Source organism: Gymnoscopelus microlampas (assembly GCF_963454915.1).
Source record: "Gymnoscopelus microlampas genome assembly, chromosome: 14".
NCBI classification, from domain to species: Eukaryota; Metazoa; Chordata; class Actinopteri; order Myctophiformes; family Myctophidae; genus Gymnoscopelus; species Gymnoscopelus microlampas.
The window spans coordinates 14,184,921-14,205,503 of NC_139951.1; the positions used below are offsets into that span (position 1 = coordinate 14,184,921).

Consider the following 20,583-nt stretch of genomic DNA (forward strand, 5'->3'; position numbering starts at 1 on the left):
GTAACTTGTCTATTAGTGCCCTCTCTCCCTGCTCTCTTTCTTCCTCCCTCTCCCTCTCTCTGCACACCTGCTCATCTTCAGCAATCAACAAATTTGGCTCAAGTCATCTCCACGACACTACAAGCACCCCGCACCAAAAGCCAGATCATCACGCCATTCACAGTTTGTCAATTTGCCACATTCAAGCCCTGACGCCAGTACATTTTGCCAGTATGCCAGTTTGTTTGTTCGCTTGCCTGTCTGCCAGTTAGTCTACCTGGTTTCCCTGTCTTCAGGACTACCTGTCTGCTTGCTTGCCTCGCCAGTCCGCCAAGCCCTCAGCCAGCTCTTTTATTCGAGTTCCCTCTGCCAAACCATCACCTGAATATCCACTTACCTGAGCCAAGACACCTGCCACTGTCTCTAACCACTGTCTGTTTTTTCTTTTAAAACACCTTTTTTGATCCATTCCAATTGCTCACTGATGTTTCTCTTGTAAACCTTAATGCCTACGCTTACATACACAGTGCACACCAATATACAGTAGACTATACTATTCATATTTTGTATACTCGTTACATTGTTTTTGTGCTGGTAAACAGAATATTGCTTATATAAACTTATAATAACTGCAATAAAGTACGTTAAAAGTTATTCGATGTATTGTTGGCTCTCTGTTTGACAATCCTGCCTCTGTAGATACAAACAAGAGTCATGACAAATAACGCCAGAACTACACCAGGCTTTTCGAAGCGCGCATATGCGCGGAATTTACTGTGCGCGTACAGCGCGTTTGGAAAGAACCAATTGATATCAATGATACCGGCTACACCGGGCGCACAGATACTGTATGCGAGCCCCACATACGCAGGCTTTAAAATAGGACTGGATCTAAAAGTGCGCGTGTGCGTATATGCGCGTGTGTGCGTGTCGCTTTGAAGTCTGGTGTAGATCGTCTGTAAATATCAAACATCTAGTGACAGATTACACACCAATTACAGTATCACTTTGCTTCATCACTGACTGCAAACAGATAAACAAGTAACAGCAGGACTGATAGTAAAATGTGGTTAATTGTCAAGAGCATCCAAAACATTCAAACTACTAGTTCACAGGAATTAGCAGCCAACACTCAGCACAGTACAGTTCCAGCAGGACAGACCGCTTGTAATGCACTTTTAAAAAGGTAAGATGTTTAAAGAATAAGATTGTATATTATCATCTGATTCAATTTAACATCTAACTGCAACTACAGTATCTGAGGTCTAACACGAATCATGTGACAATCAAGCATTTTGTAAACGCAACCCATGAGAGGTTTGACCAGAGAGGGAGAGCCGTGTCAAGACAGACAGATAGCATTGGAAACATTGGAGGTCCGACCACAACAGCATCATTCTTCAAATAGCACCGTTATTCACAAACTTTCATTCGGCAGTAATTATCCGTATGACAGACTCGATGAATAGAACGACAGGTAATACTGTAGCTTGTAATTAGGCAGCTGAGTGGCAGCCACGCGGTAAAATCCACAGTGTTAATTAATCCATTGGTAACTCTGAGAATATAAAAATGTAACCAAAAGTACCCTTTGGTTACATCTGTACGCTCTGAGTGAAATGAACACTGAGCATTTTACAGTGCACCAACCCAGAGTACTTATGGCTAATTACTCAGAGGAAGAAAAAGGATGTATTTATACCCGTTACGTCTTCCAGATGCGGCGTGTCTGTCGGTGGTGCTCTCTCTCTCTCTCTGTCTTTCCCAGCGGACGAGGGACTGTGGCCATTCCTCTGTCTTCTCCTCTGTGTGTCCAGGGCCCTCAGCTTGCGAGCGTGTTTGTGGCCCTTGTAATGGGCCTCCGCCTGGGTCTGCCCACAACACACACACACCCACGCACGTACACATTCACACACACACACACACACACACACACACACACACACACACACACACACACACACACACACACACACACACACACACACACACACACACACACACACACACACACACACACACACACACACAAAGAAAAAGAAAAGAATGTCAATATCCACCACACTGAAATCTCTAAATCACACAAGCATAACATGAGATCAATAACTACACAGGTATTGTAATTTCTTGCCACCTGCTTCAGAATCACACTGTACATGGAATCAATATGGTGGGAAAATGCTGCACGGGGGGGGGGGGGGGGGGGAACAGAGAGCATGTTTTCCACAGTGAATTCCATGAGGTGCCACCAATACGCGTTTCAATGGACTTGACCCCACTATATATGTGAGGTTATCTCCATTTTGAAGAGTTCTGCAGCGCCACAGATGGCTGAGCATCAAGTCGGGTTGATGCTGCATGCTTCTGTGGCCAGAATGATGCGATCGTGCACTTCACCCCAGAGGGTGAGGGTGGGTTGTGTGTGTGTGTACAGTATGTGGGGGGGAGTGGGGGAGGGTGCACATTATCATCATCTTCTTCATCATCACAGCAGTGGTCAAATGAGCATCGGTTTGACTTGTGGCGTCTCGTGGCCATGCAGCCCCCCAGTCTCTACTGATGCACCTCCCCCCTGCACAAAAGGCTCTGACTGTGGCCTTGATGATGATTTTACTTTTCACACAATAAACTCAGTGTCCATTTAGGATTTGCAATTGGTCTCTTAGAGCAGTGGTTATAAAACGTTTTCAAGTCAAGAACCCTCAAATTGATATGTATTTGGCTGTAGACCCCCATCTGAAAAGGTTTTGTGCCATGGATCCCCAGAAGAGAAGATTTATGAGCTAAATCATTCAAAGTTTTCAATGTTTTTCAATAATAAAAAAAGCAGATGTACAAGCTTGCAGATCTACTATTTTTGAATAGCCAACATATAAATGGATTAAGTGGTTAAAATGATTGTGATGAGTCACAAGACCTCAAAAGTACAGTAATATATGCACTGTATGAAGGTTTCAATGAGACGCAACGCTGCCGATCACTGTGTGGATGCATCGACTGAATCACAATGGCAAAATGTAATATCCAATTTATCTGTGTTTACAGACTGCCCTCCAAAATCTCGTGTTTGTATGGTTAAAGTGTTTTTGAAGTTTATACATTAAAACCCTGGTGGTTTCTTGCACTCTGCATATCAAAAAAAAAAAAAAGATTTCGTATGAATTTTGATGACAAAAATCTGGTTTTCAGATCAGCACTCACTGAAACTACCAACCTCTGCACTTCAGATGATAACGAACCTGGAACAGGCAGCCGGCAGCAGCTTCGTCGTTTCAATTGATTCACTTTGGCTGCCACAGACATTGGTGCGTGTTAATCTTTTTGATAGACAAGGAATGGGTGAGGGGGGTCAGCTGGCTTGTTTTGAAACAAAATGGCTTGTTATTGTAGGCCCAGCCCCCCTTGTGTAGTGGTAGACTGCAGATTCAAGGTATTATACTTTATTAATGCTGCAATGCTGTGTACGCATTGATGATAACGGAGATCACTGTGTTATTAACATATTCATGTTTTTATAGAATATGTAAAAGAAAGTTGCCTACATATTACAGTATGTATAGGCCTGGAAGTGATTCCTTGATAGAACACTGAACAAGGCATGGAACAAGCATTGGCTGGCTTCAGGAATGGCCTTACAAGTAAGGGAGAGGAGGAAATGTAACCTATAAGAAACAGCTGCCAAGGGGTAATTTTTACAATTAATGTGTGTATAAGGCCCCCCATTTCATTGTTGTATGTATTCATGAGTTATTATTGTATGAATTATTTGGGCACGTACGTACATGTTACAGCCCAGCTCCGATCCCAGCGTTTTTGTGTGTCAATTGTAACTTTAAATTAGTACTAATTAACACAATTATTAAATAAATGTAATTGTGGTTTGTATGTGAGCAAAAACGTCAGGGGGACAAGTGGCATCTATCTATAAATAGATGGGTTTCTTTTTTCTCCAAAATCTTGCCGCCCCCCGCTGTCAGAGGTTAAAACCGCCCATGACAAGATTAGAATAGCATGAGCAAGAAACAAACTGTACGCACAGCAGTGTGCCATGATGGAGCAAAGATACAAACAGGATATCTCCAGGCAAAATATCTGCGGAATCAAAGACTTTCTGTTCATGAAAGAGAAAGGTGGGGTTGGAAGAGTCTTAAGAGATAGCATACATTAAATTAGAGCTCGACCGATGCAAGATTTTTGGGGCTGATGACATTCCCAATTTTGGAAAGACCTAGACCACTGATTAATTGAATTCAATTTGAAAAACATTTTGATAGCTACAAAATGTAATTATGAATATTAGAACTTCAATACATGAACGAACAAGTAAACAAGTAAATACAGAATACACAAATAAACTGAACTTGATTGTATTTAACCACTTACTGTAAGCCCTATCCAAGAATAAATGTTGATCTATATAATAAGCTCACAACACGTAGCATCACAACACATATCATTGTGAGGAATGTGAGCTTGTAGATCAGCAATTTTAAACATTTCCAAAAATCTTACAAACTTTCAAGCATTTTCCATGACATGCTCAAAATAGGGACAGCAGGATGAAAAGTGGTTACAATCGGGACATATCGGCTGCATAATTGCTGATACCGATGTCAAATAAAACCCGATATATCGGCCACGCCGATATATCGTCTGGGCTCTACACTAAGGATAGTGTTAATTCTTAAGTTCCTACTCCCATTCCAGCTCTCAGGCATACACGTGTACTGTATATGAGCCCTGCTGTAGTATGCACATTCAAAACCCATGGCATTTAAAGGTGATCTCTTACAAAAATCATGTATGTGCATAGCGAGTGGTGGGCCGGGTCTCCCCTTCAACACTTTGCCAAAAGCCTAGCCATCTGCGGACGGATATATAGGTCAAAGTGTGCGGCAGGGAAGACACGGGGGCCGGCCGACGACCCCTTTAGCTACGCTGAATGTCAGCGAGCATTAGCCATTCAGCACCACCGAGTCAAGAGGGACAAATATCTGCATACTACTGTTACGACCTTTAGTATGCTGAAGTAGTATGCCTCCACGCTTACTATGTTCCAGCATAGTAACTTCAACAGAGAGTGAATGGTGCAGTATGCGGAGAGAAAGTGTCTCACGGTGGGTAGCAGGCAAACGGTGGACACAGATCCCGGAATAAAGACACACCTGAGGGGTGACCGTTCAGAGAGAGATCTCTCCACCTTGGATGACTTTGGTTCAAGTAGCTGTATGCATGCGCGCACACCACAGATGGAGGGCTGGGCGATATGACTTCAAGTCAATATAAGGATTATTTAAAACTTTTGCCTCGATTAAAATTAATGTACGATTATTGAAAAAGAAATATAGAGAAATAGCAGATATGCAAGCTCACAATGCATCGCGATTCGACACGTGAGTTTGTAGATTGCCTATTTTCGCTATTGTTATACGCCACCATTGTAGAACAACGTATAATACATGGTTAAGTGGTTTATCAGACTAATACATTTAGTCCATTATAAAAAATGTAATAGAATGTATTCATGTTGATTATATACACATACATTTTAAAACAACTGCTTGGCGATTATTTGATCACCATAAGTTGGTTATTGCTTCTAAATATCGGTTTCGATATATTTTCGGTTAATTGATTGCCCAGCCCTACACAGATGCCCAGGCTGCACATACACAACGAGCTACAACTGTCCTCCACAAAACCAGAAGTCAGTTAGTCACACCAGGTGTTCTGGGTATTGGCTCAGGCGTACTACAGCGTCCTTTCCAGAGAATACTATTCCAGCAGCTAGTCGGTAGTGGCGTCCCCTGCTGGGAACGGTACCTGCCTGCAACCTGGCATCCAACTCCCGGACACAGCGCTGTCAGCTCAGCTGCAGTACACAGAGGAGAGGAGAATGGCAGTTAATATTAAAAGAGAATGTATTTACCCCGTAACTGAGGGAAAACCGGGTATGGAGATAGTTTAAAAAGTCTTAATAACTCAAGTCTCAAACGTGACAAAATGTACATTCTCTCTGCAAGGATATGTCATATTTATGTAATGCAAACTATGAGCGAAATAAATCAAAAATTTGTCCAACATGTTTTATGAGCAACTTACATAGACACACAGAAGTGTCCAAAAAGTCTACAATATTTGCGAGCAAATAAAAAACTCCTGACAAGGGACATTTAACTGTGACAAGAGAAAGAGAGACAAGGTGACACAGAGAGAAGGGCATTTAGGCTGATACATCTGGTTAGTGTTAGGGCCCCGCCTTTTCTCCCGTTCACAGAAATAAAAGAGTCATTGTTATTCCACCAAGTTTCTCCGAACAATATAAATGTAAATAGGTATAAACCAAGGGAGGGAGATTAATGAAAATGAATCAGCAGGAGGAGATAAGGAGGAAAAACCAACAGGGCAAACTAGTTTCTGCTCAGAATCCAGCAGTCAGGTGGAAAACTAGAGGCTGTGAGAAATCACTTTGCTAGACTGAGAGGTTTGTCTCGTTTCCTTTACTACGTGGGTCTTCAACGAGGGGTCCGGGACCCCTAAGGGGTCCTCAGAGTTACTAGAGGGGGGCCACCAAATCTTTGTGTTTTTATTAACCAGCTGAACACTGGCATCTCTCTGTGGGGTGGACCAGAATAGAGGAAAAAAGAACAGAGCCAAAGGTCACGTTTTGAGGATTTAAGTGGTTAAATGTCAACCACGTCTATGAAGCCATCTATGAAACCGATGAGATAGTTTAATCTGCAACACAAAACACAATGTTACACAATATCTAGTGGGGGGGGGGGGGTCCCTGTGCCATGCTGGGCCTTGTGAGGGTCGATGCAGGACCGTGAGGGGCCGTGCAAGGCCATGCAGGGCTATTGCTGGGCCACCCCTCTCTAATTCAGCGATGCTCTCCAAAGTGGGGACAATCTTTTCTTTATAAAAAAAGGTTCATAACAAACTTTAAATAGAATCTCCTCCTGATTGTACGATAACAGCACCACTGTAGGCTACGCTGTGATTCCTGCCTTTCCAAAAGTAGCTGAGTACAATACTTCCTCTAAAACCTACGGAAGTACCGATTTTAGAATGTGAAAAAAATAAAAAAGCCAAAAAGAAGCTACTCAGTAACAATAACAGGAGTGCTTGTACTAAGTTACTGTCCACCCCTGTTTTTGCCCATTCTAATCATACAGTAGTTCTGCACATTGACCCTATGCACATTCTTGGCAATAACGCGTGTTCATACCTATGACTGTGTAGGTATGTAGGTAGGTAGGGTAGGGGTAGGTACATCGATCAATCGATCGATCGATCGCTAGATAGATGTATGTTCTGCTGTGCCACGTTTACCCTGTGTGAGTCCTGTAATTTACACAGTAAAATCCTCAGTGGTAATTTATCCATTCAGTTAAATTATCCTTTTAAAGGGTTAGTTCAGATTTTTTGAGTATTTTCTGTAGGAAATACTTACCATTAATGTAGTGGTTGCAAAGGTATTAATTGATTGCCCGAGTCCCGTGGTCAAAGTTATGGTCCGTTTCTGATAAATATGAATGTAGTTCCGGTAGATTAGTAGATTTGGTGGGGGCCGCTCATTAAAAATAAATAAATTAAAAAAACTAACGTCATTTGTATTGTTGACCTATTTCTACCATATAGAGTAGGTTTCGTTCAATTTCGACCCCTCTGTCACATGTTACTATTTTTTGTGTCATATATTTTGTGAGTGAGTAGGCTGCCGCAGTGCAGTGATTCTGGACACAAACATTAGTACCATGTGACAGAGGGGTCGAAATTGAACGAAACCTGCTCTATATGGTAGAAATAGGTCAACAATACAAATGACGTTAGTTTTTTTAATTTATTTATTTTTAATGAGCGGCCCCCACCAAATCTACTAATCTACCGGAACTACTTCATATTTATCAGAAACGGACCATAACTCTGACCACGGGACTCAGGCAATCAATTAATACCTTTGCAACCACTACATTAATGGTAAGTATTTCCTACAGAAAATACTCAAAAAATCTGAACTAACCCTTTAAGTAGTATAGTCAGTGTGCAGTCTTGGATGATACATGAAGGCAGTCTTTCATGTTATGGTAGTGCAGTTTTTTTTTGCAAAAACCTTTCAAGTCTTATTGGCTTTGGACATTAGATCAGTAGACTCCAGACGGCTAAGGCTGATAGCGCATGTGACTCCGTTCTACAACCCTGCTGGTGTGAAGGTGTGTGTGTTATGTGAGTGCGCTGCTATTTAATGAAGCAGTAAGTGGACTCCTAATTGTGGCCATTAAGACATGTTAGAGCAGTCACACACACACACACACACACACACTCACACACACATTTTTAGGACAGCAATTTTATAAATGCCACTTTTTTAACCCTAAAGCATACGTCCTACTTAATTGTGCGCTCGTGTCGAGCACTGAAAATAGCCGATCTACATGCTCACAATGCACATTGAGAGCTTGTAGATTGCCTATTTTCAGTGTGTGACACCGGCCCACAATTATGTATAAATCAGGCATACTGTAACCCTATAGCCCCAGCCCCTAATAGAGGATGGCTCAGACACATATTTATAATTGATGCTCAGGTTTTGGGTCGGGCTCGGTCATGTTGTTCACATTGAAAATAATATGTGTAGTGTAAAAGTAAAAAGGAACAATACTAACTAACAACGGCCCGTGTTGTCACTGACAACGGTGCAGTGTGTTCATGAGAATTGAGAAGAGAACGCAAAGTGTGACATGCTTCCAGATGCAAACACAGCTGAAGTGAATGATGGAGGTCAATCAAAATTTGTCTTTGTGAAAGTTTACAATGATCGAAAACCAACAGTAAACAGTTGAGTCCTTATCATGAAGATGAATAGCCAATGATGACAATCATCAATGGCAAGACTGACATTTTGTTAGGGCAAAAAGAATGCGTCCCGAAATGCGATCTACTTTAAATGCCTAATTCTAGAGTTACACACAAGTACACACCTACACACACACAACACAAACAGGGGTCAGGCAGAATGGCTTACGGTAGAGTTAAAGCGAAGGTGACAGATGTTACAGGAGATGATGGGTTTCTTCTTGGGCGGAGAGACACCAAATGTGTGGTTGATCACCGCTTTCTGCACGGGGTCCATCTGATGGAAACACACAGACACACACACACACACACACACACACACACACACGATCAAACAACAACATCAAAGCAGAGTGATTAGTACAGTTCCATTATCTTGCATACGACATGTTTCATGTTCAGAATGTCACAGACTCGTGCAGGGGGTTGTCTTGTTCGTCCTAATCAGTTTTGATCAAAAGGATCCCAGACAATTCTAGTACGTATCAATGCAAATGTTGTTAACCAGCGGCAGGAAGCTGGGAGACAACCGACATTCTGACCGATGGACTGACACAGGCCCTCAGAAATGTCATAATTGAGAGATTACTGTTAATATAGTGTTTTTCTATAATGATTCAACATAATTATGCAGCGTGCACTTTCAGGGCATGATTATTTTTATGATCAATCAATCGATTGTGTTCCGGCTTGCATCAATGGAACTACTTTTTAATATTAATGTTATATACAAAAGGAAATCTTAGTGTTTTGCCAGTTAATTGGGGGTCGCAATATCCTCACGGAATCGCTGCACTAAACAGAGCTAAGAAGCTAATCTCTCAAGTCTCAGGACACCACTGCCCTAAACATGTAGTGTTGGTGTTAGTAGGAATAAACACAGAAGCACCCGTGAGAAAGTGGACTAAGAAAGGGGAGGAGCCAAACCAGGTTCCTGTCTCTACACAAAAAAAGGAGGTGGTGCCCCCAGAGGCAAAAACAAAGGAGGAAAGGAAATATGTTTTTCCTTTTTTTTTTACCGAATGGGTTCCCAGACAGAAACCTCTTCCACCCGGAGAAGATGAAACATTTCCATTCTCATGGCCTCCTTTTTATCGTTTCCATCAAATGTCATGTCATATATGACTCATCCCGTCCTCTCATAATCATAATAAGATTTTGACAGTTACACACAGGATCGAAATATTGTCACATTCATTTGATGGAACAGCTAGTCTAGTGTGCAGGTTTTTCCCTCTGTATGAGGTAAAATGTGGTCAATTGCTCGCTATAGATCAAGTTTGTATCTTGCTGTAAATTGCTGTAATCATAGACATAAGTGCTCTACTCTATTTTGCTGGGGTACTTGCATGAGTGCTATGGATACAGGGATCTGCATTGGCGTACAGCATGATTCCACAGTGTATAAAAGCGTCAGGGAGGCGTCTTGATTACTCGCTCTTCTCCGTTTTGCACAGAAGCACGGCGTGAATAGCAAAATGCTGGTTTAAATTCAGTTCAAGGGACACAAAAAGCTCTACCTAGGCTGTTTGACACTTTTAAAGTTTTGGTGGTGGTGTGTGTTTGTGTGTATTGAGCACTCACACGTGTGTGTGTGTGTGTGTGTGTGTGTGTGTGTGTGTGTGTGTGTGTGTGTGTGTGTGTGTGTGTGTGTGTGTGTGGCTGTGTGCTGTGCCATCTCACCAGTGGTGTAAAGAAACTAAGTACGTTTACTCAAGTACTGTACTTGAGTACAATTTTTAGGGACTTTCACTTTACTGGAGTATTTCCAATTGTCTATACTTTTACTTCTACTCCACTACATCTCAGAGGCAAATATTGTACTTTTACTCCACTACAATCATTTGAAAACTTTAGTTACAAGTTACTTTGCAGATATAAATTATTACATTATAAAACATACATTAACCACTTTAGCCCTATTTTATACCTATGCTATTTGAAAATAGCCGATCTACAAGCTCACAACGCGTCGCGACGCGTTTTGAGCTTGTAGATCAACTATTTTCAAACATTTTAGTACTTAGTTCTTTTGGTACTTTGAGTACATTTTGATCCCAATACTTTTGCACTTTTACGCAAGTAAATCTTGAATTCCGGACTTTTACTTGTAACAGAGTACTTCCACATTGCAGTATTGATACTTCTTACACAAAACATTTGAGTACTTTTCCCACCGCTGCATCTCACCATGTTGAAGTTGGGGAAGAGGCTGAGGGGTGAGGATCCATTGACCCTCAGGGGGAGGAAGTGCTTCAGCTCCAGGTGGGGCGGTGTGGTCTGGGGCTGGAGACGCCGTCCTCCTGGGACGGACAGGGACGCCAGCAGGGGCCGGGCGGGGCCCTGGGAGAGTGAACCTACAGCAACAACACACAGAGAGCACAATGTTTACAGTTTACAGAACTGCACCGAATGCTTCAGTACATCGAAAAGAACGAAAAAAAACATCACTACTACCTGCCTCAGAATTCTCCAGCGGAAAGAGAACCAGCAGTGTTAACGTTTTTTTTATTGAGGATGGATTGCATTGCATTGAATTAAGTTCCAATGCATTGAACATTGGAACTTATGAATACATTTTATTTTTCTGTTTGCCTTTTAGGCTTTGTAATAAAAAAAATCACACCCTGTGTGAAGGAAGCGGTGCCTTTGGGGCGGGGCTTAACTCATTTCAGTTCGTCCCTATTGGTGGTCTGAGTCCACTTACCAAATTTTTACTTGGTAGCATGCTGCAAACTGGAATGGTGGCTGTTTAAAGCCCAGCCAATGGGCACACAGAGGGGGCGGGGCTTAAGTAATTACAGTTCGTCCCTATTGGTGGTTTTAGTCCATGTGCAAAATTTGTACTCCGTAGCATGATGCGAACTTGAGTTATGGCTGTTTAAAGGCCAGCCAATGGGAAGACAGAGGGGGCGGGGCTTCAGCAATTCATGCTCGTCCCTATTGGTGGTCTAAGTCCACATACCAAATTTGGACTTGGTGGCATGCTGCAAACTGGAGTTATAGCTGTTTAAAATCCCGTGCTCATCCCGTGCTCATGCGGGCGGACGGACATAACATACGCTGGGGGTCAGTTTGCAGCAATTCATGCTCGTCCCTATTGGTGGTCTAAGTCCACATATTAAATGTGGACTTGGTGGCATGCTGGAAACTGGAGTTATAGCTGTTTAAAATCCCGTGCTCATCCCGTGCTCATACGGGCGGACGGACATAACATACGCTGGGGGTCCCTGGACAGAGGGGGCGGGGCTTCAGCAATTCATGCTCGTCCCTATTGGTGGTCTAAGTCCACATACTGAATTTGGACTTGGTGGCATGCTGGAAACTGGAGTTATAGCTGTTTAAAATCCCGTGCTCATACGCTGGGGGTCCCTGGACCCCTCTTTGATAACCACTGGCACGTGTGGCCAATGAGAGGAGAGATGGCATAGGCAATCTCCAAGTCCGTGTGTGTGTGTGTGTGTGTGTGTGTGTGTGCGTGTGTTTGTATGTGTTGCTTCTTTGCCGTGCTCATCCGGACGGACGGACGGACGGACGGACGGACATACGGACAAAGTCAAGCTTAGAGCGGTTGGCACCGCTAAAAATTGCACAAGGCAGATAGGACAAATAACTGAAATGTACAAAGAAATTATTGACATATTTAATAATTTTACACATGTAAAAAAAAAAAAGCAGAAATAGCAGATCTACAAGCTTACAGTGCGTCACTTTGTGGCGTGTTGTAAGCTTGTAGATCTGCTATTTCAGCTTTTTTATATTTGAAAATGTGTGATTGTTTTTCAAAATGGAAACGATTATGACGATTATGCAAAAATCTATTACATTTTCATTCAATTTAATTTTCATTCAAACAAATGGGATCGGCCAGTTTGACTATTTTTGAAACATTTTGAAAGTGAAGGAGGATGCACTATACTGGAACACAGGTTCATTTTTAACATTTTCTGAAAAGTAACAGTTTTGGACATACAGTACAAGATTTCCATCCGACAGTGACGATATTATTATGATATTGAGCATTCTGCTCCTGTCATCCTCTAAATCCCAAACCCTTAGATATGAAGTCCTTTTCCTGGCATGGACAGTATGGCAAATTAGGCCTAAATCTTCTAGTTTTTAAAGTCTCCGTCCTAGACAACATGTCGGGATGTTACTTTCATTTCACTTTCATTTAATCCCACGCCATTTCATTTCTGTTGGAGGAAGTGCTGTCAGAGAGAAGGCACTTAAAGAAGGCTAGACACACTAGACAGCCTTGACAGTGAGTGAACAGCACAGCACTCACATTAAAATGCGTCATACTGTATGCTAGATGAACACTGGAGAAACTGCTTACTGTATGCTAGATCAACGACTCTAAAGTGGGGTCCGGGGACCCCCAGGGGTTTCAAGATTGTTCAAAAATGTTCAAAAATAGCAGATGTACAAGCTCGCAGCTCGGCAAAAGCAAGTGAGCTTGTAAATATCTGCTATTTTTGAATAGCTAACACTAACATCTAAAATGACACATCGCAGTGTCAGGAGTTGTGAGCTTGTAGATCGGCACTTTTTGAATATACTATAAAACAGGGCTTAAGTGGTTAACGTACGTTTTGAAATAAGTAATGGAGTAAATAGTACAATATTTGCCTCTGAGATGTAGTGGAGTAAGTATAAAGTATTGGAGAAATGAACACACTCAATCGTAAAGTGAAAATACAGCGTATCACACTTTTATAAACTACATGAGTACAGGGTAAATGTACTTTCCACCACTTCTCACCTACTGTAAATCAAAGTGCTGCAGAGTTTATTGTGGTAATTCCCTAGAAGGTCTCTCTCTCTCTCTCTGGGCTGTTTTGTTCCACATCCCATTACTGTGTTGTCACCTGCCCAAATGAACCAAACCAAATGAAGGACAACGTTTAAAAGTTTTAAATGACTCCAGTGTCCTCTGGCTCCGCTGTCCCCCATAAAACAAGGGCGACAGCGGGATCTGGTTCAGGTCTCAAGAACCCAAGTATGCAAGCAAGAGTGCACCTGTTGTATGATTACCTGGGGCCAGGGCTCTATTTGTAAGAAATAAAAACTGAGCGGGGACATTTCTTAACCACTTAAGCCTACTTTGTCATACAAGAAAGTGAAAATAGAAGTTGTTCAAGCTCACAAACGTGTTGCATCGCGACGAGTTGTGAGCTTGTAGATCGGCTGCCGCTAAAGTACTATATACTGTACTTTAACATAACTTTGGACAAAATGTAAATGCAAAGTCAAAAAAATAAAGCCATTAACACTGTGTGTAAACACACAACGATGTGTGTTTCACTTGGTGACAAAGTATGGTATCCAAAGACAAAAAAATATTCATTATTGCAAAGGAAAGCATTAGACTAATTGACAAGGCTCTGATAAGGCACCATGCCATGCTCACAACATGTTTCAATGCCACCCGTTGTGAGCTTTTAATCTGCCATTTAAGAATACTGTTGAAAAAATGTGAAATGGTTTACAATACAACACAAATCTTGTATTGGCGTCCCTGGCACATAATACTTTCTGATAGAGGTCCACGGCCAAATACATATTATTTTGGGGGTCCTCGAAATGAAAAAGAACCACTGATATACTTAAAGGAGAGTTCCAGTCATTTTAGGTGTTTGCTTTGATGTGTCGCTAATCACTCACCAACATACCAGGGGCAGTTGACTTTTTTCATAGAAGCCCCTGTTGTCCATTGTGGAGACCCCTTCCACTGGCATAATGGAGTAATGCGGATAAACAAAAATCGCCTATTTTAGCAGCTCTAAAGTTCGTTTTTTTCCACTAATCCTCATTATGCAGTGTACTGACACTCAAACATGCACTGAATGTCCCTTATGAGCTGCCGTTCATGCAGAACGACATGGAGCTAGTCCTCGGTGTTGCCAGATTCTGTGAGAGAAACAAGCAACCAGCTCCATGTCGTTCTGCATGAACGGCAGCTCATAAGGGACATTCAGTGCATGTTTGAGTGTCAGGACACTGCATAATGAGGATTAGTGGACAAAAAAAAACTTTGGAGGTGCTAACATTTTTCGTTTATCCACGTTTCTCCATTATGCCATTGGAAGGGGTCTCCACAATGGACAACAGGGGCTTCTATTAAAAAAGTCAACTGTCCCTGGTATGTTGGTGAGTGATTAGCGACACATCAAAGCAGACACCTAAAATGACTGGAACTCTCCTTTAAGCCATCCTAGAAACAGAAACTCCATCCTGAAATAGATGTAGTGACCACTGTCCTGTCATTGAGAAAGGACAACACCAGAAGCCTCTAAAAGAGGAATGAATGCTCATGTGGTCACTGGTGCACCGAGAGGTGCAGTACATACACACTGATGCACCTTCTGTTCAAATGTGCCAAATACCGTTACACTGAGTATATTGAGTACCTTTATAAATTAGACAAATAGCACTTCATCGTTTAAGTGTCAGGATATTAGTATGGTTAAGCAGCAGCCACTTAACTGAGTAGAATAATTAAATAATAATGATGTGGTCTAATAACTAATTTGTCTTCGGCTAACACTCCGCTGGTTGCAAAAAAAGGTCAGATTGTTTAGAAGTCTATGAGGAAATGACCATACTTCTCACATGATTTATTACCTCAGTAAACATTTCCCTAAAGAGTTTATGTTCTCAATTGTTAGTTTCAAGTCTTCTTAAATGCAGCATGATGTTCATTACTATAAATCATGGTTGCATTTAGAGTCAAATAAAATACATGATAAAGCAGTGTATGCTATAGGGTAGTGATTCCCAACCTTCCTTTCTGTGGAGCTCGCCTTCTTACATTGGACACAAGCTGATACCCCCTACACGTGCACGCACGTCAAACACTCTTGTGTTTTTCAAACAAGTTAAGAATTGAATGCAACATGTTGTGAGCCTGTAAATTTGCTATTTATGCTATTTTGGAAGCTTTTTGAAAAAAAATGGCCCAAAAAAAAATCAAGTTATGATTTTGTGAAACAGACAACATTGTGGTGTTGCTACTTTTAAGTAAAGGAACACTTCACCCTTTTTCAAGCATGCTTATATAATTGGTCCCGACTAATGCTCATGATAATATGGCACCATTTTTGTCGACTCGGTCTGTGTCGCAGAGGAGGGCTGTGGACAGTTCAGAAACCCGCCTACCAGTGACATCATCGATGGGGAATCCAAGCTAATAGAAACTGCAGGCTTTCTATTCCTGGAAAGTTAGCATACTATAACGTTAACAAAAGTCAAATCTGCCTAACGATGATGTCACTGGTAGGCGGGTTTCTGAAGTGTCCACATCCCTCCTTGGAGACACAGACCGAGTAGAGGGAAAAAATGTACCAAAGTTTCATGAGCATTAGTGAGGACCAATTATATGAAGTTAGGTTGAAAATGGGTGAAGTTGTCCTTTAAGTGAGAAATGGGAGTACTTCTTCCACCCCTGAGAGAGGGTGAGCCAGGCAGTGTGTTCTTCCCCTCCAGTGGAGGAGATGTGTTGAACGCGTCGGTCAGGCCGGCTGGCTTTTGGGGACATTGACTCCGTATTCCCCACAAATCTGAAATTGATCTCATTAATCCCAGGGGCACTTAGTCGAAAAACACAGTGGGGCGAGATCTTTAATTTACTGCATTTGGCTCTGCAGGAACCAAAAATGTGTAACCCCCACCCACTCTCATTTCTCGCATTAAAAGAAAAAGCTTTTGACAATTACTAACCTCCTCTAAAGAAACAGGTGCTGTAAAAGGCACAAACTGAGTTATGTTTTATGTGTTTTCACAGAACGGTTCAGCTATGACACGCTAACTGACAAGGTCCGAATATAATTTCACAAGTTCAAAGCACATGGTGATCTGAAGAGCTTATTCATGTTTCTAATGTACTGTAGGTGGTCAGGCTGACATTCTGTAAAGGCCGTGACACACTGAAAGCGTCACACATGCAAGTGTCACCGATGCGCTTCAAGAGAAAACAAATATTAATAAAAAGAGGTACCTTTCTGCGTTGCTCAGACTAGATTTCAGATGGTCTGTACCATGCGTCAATGCCTCAAAATAAAACAGGTCTAAGAGACACGTGAGCTTGTAGATCGTACTTTTGATGCCATATTAACCCATTAAGACCGGGAACGCATGTGTCATTTTCAGATTTCTTTGGCTGTTCAAAAATAGCAGATATACAAAGCACATAGCGCGCCACCGAGTGCCGTGCAATGAGCTTGTATATCGTCGGTGTCCAGGACGAACCAGCTAACTCCATTTTCATCTTTTTTTTTTTTTTTCATAAATCAACGCTATTGAACACCCTTTAGGTCTGTGTAAAAAATCAAAACATTTGAACCAATGAAAAGTATTAAAAAGCGCCTCTGACGAAAACTCCCAACTCCATTGGATCCTCAAACGGTCCGTCAAAAACAAACAACTCCCCCCTCTCCTCTACAGCGCTGCCTTTTAACAGCATGAGTAGAGCGCGTTGCGCAGTGAACGAGGAGGAGGAACACGTAAACAAGCTCCCCGTAGTCTGTTAAAACTACTGTTAAAAATGCAGTGTACCTGTTTATCAAACTTAGCACTGACGCTAATGTTATGAAAACAAGTAATTATATTTCTAAAATCTATGAAGTGTTTAATGAGGAGAGCAATGTGACAAGAAGAAAGGCGTTCATAGCATTTCTGTCGCGCTAGTTCTGGCCTATATAATAAGTGTCATAAAGCATCAGGGCATTAATTCACACGTTGTTGCATTGTGAGCTTGGTGATCCATTGTTAGCTTTTGAGAATTTGTACCCTTTTGAAACCTCTCCCTCAGCAGCGAGTGGAGCTATTGTTGTTTGGACACCTAACTCCACTTCAGCTTGATTTCTGCTCGTCTGAAACTACTAACTCCACTTGCGCTGGGTAAAGTGTTGATAATATAATGACACATGCAAGTATCTGACAATATATAAAGTCACTATACCAACTTTGATGAGGCAGTATTGCTTTGTTTTAAAAATATACGGTTTTCTTCATTTCCTGAAAAACGTATATTTTGTTTTTTCGTTTCCTGAACAATGAGCGTTTTGGAGTTAGCAGTTTCGCGCTGGACAGTAGAGATATCTGATAATTTAGAAAAATCGTGAAACCTTTTTGCTAATCTTGGAAAAAGCAAACATTTGTAAAATATTGTTCCAGGGACCCCCAGAAGCAAAGATTTGAGTTACAAATGTTCGCTTTAAAACATATATATTCAAAGATTTTCTTTTTATTTCAAGATTTTTCAAAAATAGCCAAAGAAATCTAAAATGACAGAGATGCGTTCCCAGATTGAATGGGTTAAGCAATTTGGACCCCACTTTGAGAACCACAGCACTATCATCAACGGGGAACAGCATTAGTGGGCTCACTTTGAATGTGTCCTACATTTCAACGGTGTGAGTACACCGGCACACATTATAAATCAAACTTTTCCATATCTCAGTGAAGGCAGATATAAAGATGATGGGAGAGTTTACAGGAGGTCACAACAACAGCAGGCCTGCTCTCACAGCGAGTAAACGGGAGGAAAAAGATTACGAGCCCAGAGAAATTATAAACGCTTTGCGAGGGGAGGAGGAGGAGGAGAAAAAAAGATGAAAAACTGGTGGAGAGAGAAGCATAATCGCTATTATTTCCAGGATTAGTTGTTGGGTGACTCAACATGGCAGCAATCGCAGAGGGGGAGAAATGGCTTCTTTTGATGAAAAAGGGAGAAGAAAATCGTTGCTGCCGGTCAGAAACCTTGTATCTCCATGTTTGATCATTTTATGTGTTATTTCCCCCCCCCCCCCCCGTAAATCAATGTCCTACTTCGTCATATGACAGTGCCACAACACTGGCACGTGAAAGCGTTTAAGTGTCTCTGTGTGTTTTATAAATACGTAAATAATTTTAAGTATTAACAAGAGCTGGTGACCAAAATAATAACTGCATTCGATCCATCAGGATATTGTTGTCCATATACTTAACAGTAACGTTTTTTGGACATACAAGGTTTCCGCCCGACAACGACAAAATAGGGACAAGAGGGAGGGGTCTGACTGTCATAGCTGGAAGCCAGAGCGACGGCCATTTCGTTTGCTGTCGTCGGGCAGAAACCTCTTATCTCCATATTCTAACTTTCGGACATTCGTAAATTAAACGCCCTATACTCGATCATGCCGCAGCGTCACACAAAAGCAAGCGAAAGTAGCAGATCTACAAGCTCGAAACGCGGCGCAAAGCGACGCGTTTCGAGCTTGTAGATCTGCTACTTTCGCCACTTCAGAATTTGAATCCTGAAAAGTAACAGTTTTGGACATACGAGGTTTCAGACGACGATTTCTTCCTCTTCTAGCAGCTGATGCTTTTCATTGGGATCAACCCCCCTCCCCCCCTCCAACCCCCCCCCCCCCCCCCCACCACTTATATGCGAATTGCTCTGTCTTCACTTCCGAAGAGACAATATGGCAGGCCGTGCGTCGAGCTCCCCGCGTGCCGTGCACGCTCCCCCTCTCTTTTTTTTTGACACGCTTTCCTTCGCAAATCGACATCCAATGACTGAGCGGTTTCTTCATTTTAGAGACGGCTGCAGTCTTTGTTTGTGCAAAAAAAAAAAAGGCAGATGATTTGCTCTGTTAACCCATTCAAACCGGGAACGCATCTGTGTAACCGCTTAAAGCATTGATTTACACTTTGGCTATTCAAAAAATAGCAGATATACAAGCTCATAGCGTGGCACTCGGTAGATCTGCAATTTTGGGAAAATCGTGAAAATGTGTGCAAATCTTTGAATATATATATATATATATATTTTTAGAGCATTTTTAACTCAATTATTTTACTCCTGAGGGTCCCTGGAACAACATATTTTGAGATGGGGGGTCGGCGGCCAAATACATCTAATTTTGGATGGTCCTTGACATGAAAAAGTTTGAGCACCACTGATTATAGAAACGATACGATACGATACGATAATACTTTATTGTCAGTTCACACTGAAATTTGTCTTGCGACCCAGCAGCCATGTATGCAACAATAAACAGTTCACACATTTGACATGACACAAGAAAAACAAAACACAATACAAAATACATACATAAAGACATACAAAGACAAGAGCAATGTCCACCTCTCAGCCTACCCTTGGCCTATACATCCTGATTAAGCCTCAGTGTCGTCTGATGGACAAAGGACCTCTTCAGTTTGACCTTATTGTATGTAGGAACACCGTATCTCCTTCCTGAAGGCAGCAAACTATATTCTCCATACAAAGCATGGCTAGTGTTTGAAGTGATATTCCTTGCCAACCTTATCATACTATCATTATACGTAGTTGTATAGAGCTTCTGAAGTGGCTGTCCAACAATTTTGGACAAATGTTCAGTTGCTGCAGCAGTTGTGACTTTAAGGCTACAGACAGACATCCATACCAGGTGGTACTACAGTACTGAAGAACACTCATTATAACAGAAGTGAAAAACAAAAGAAGAATCTGTCTACTAGCACCAAAAGATCTCAAACGGCGAAGGAAATAGACTCTTTGCTTTGTCTTCTTACCCACTGATTCAATCTGTTCTTTCCATGACAGAAGGTGGTCATACGTGTTTTTTTCAAAAAGCTGTTAGAAGACATTTTGTAGAGTCGGAACCTCAGGCCTTAATGGGTTAATTCCATCACAACGTGAAGGGAGCGGGGTTGGGGTGGGGAGGGGGAATTGCTGGGTGGGTGGGTGTGTGTGGGGGC

At 41.9% G+C, this 20,583-nt stretch overlaps 1 protein-coding gene across 1 annotated transcript in view; it reads right to left on the reverse strand.

The window, feature by feature from the left end:
- LOC311059973 (zinc finger protein 385B-like) overlaps nt 1-20,583 on the reverse strand; it is a 69,650-nt gene that overhangs the window by 8,147 nt on the left and 40,920 nt on the right. The window contains exons 3-5 of the mRNA XM_084078095.1: nt 11,029-11,195; nt 9,008-9,115; nt 1,682-1,850 (exon numbers count right to left, since the gene is read on the reverse strand). Coding sequence (XP_083934221.1) covers nt 1,682-1,850; nt 9,008-9,115; nt 11,029-11,195 — 444 coding nt within the window. The remainder of the gene's footprint in view (nt 1-1,681; nt 1,851-9,007; nt 9,116-11,028; nt 11,196-20,583) is intronic.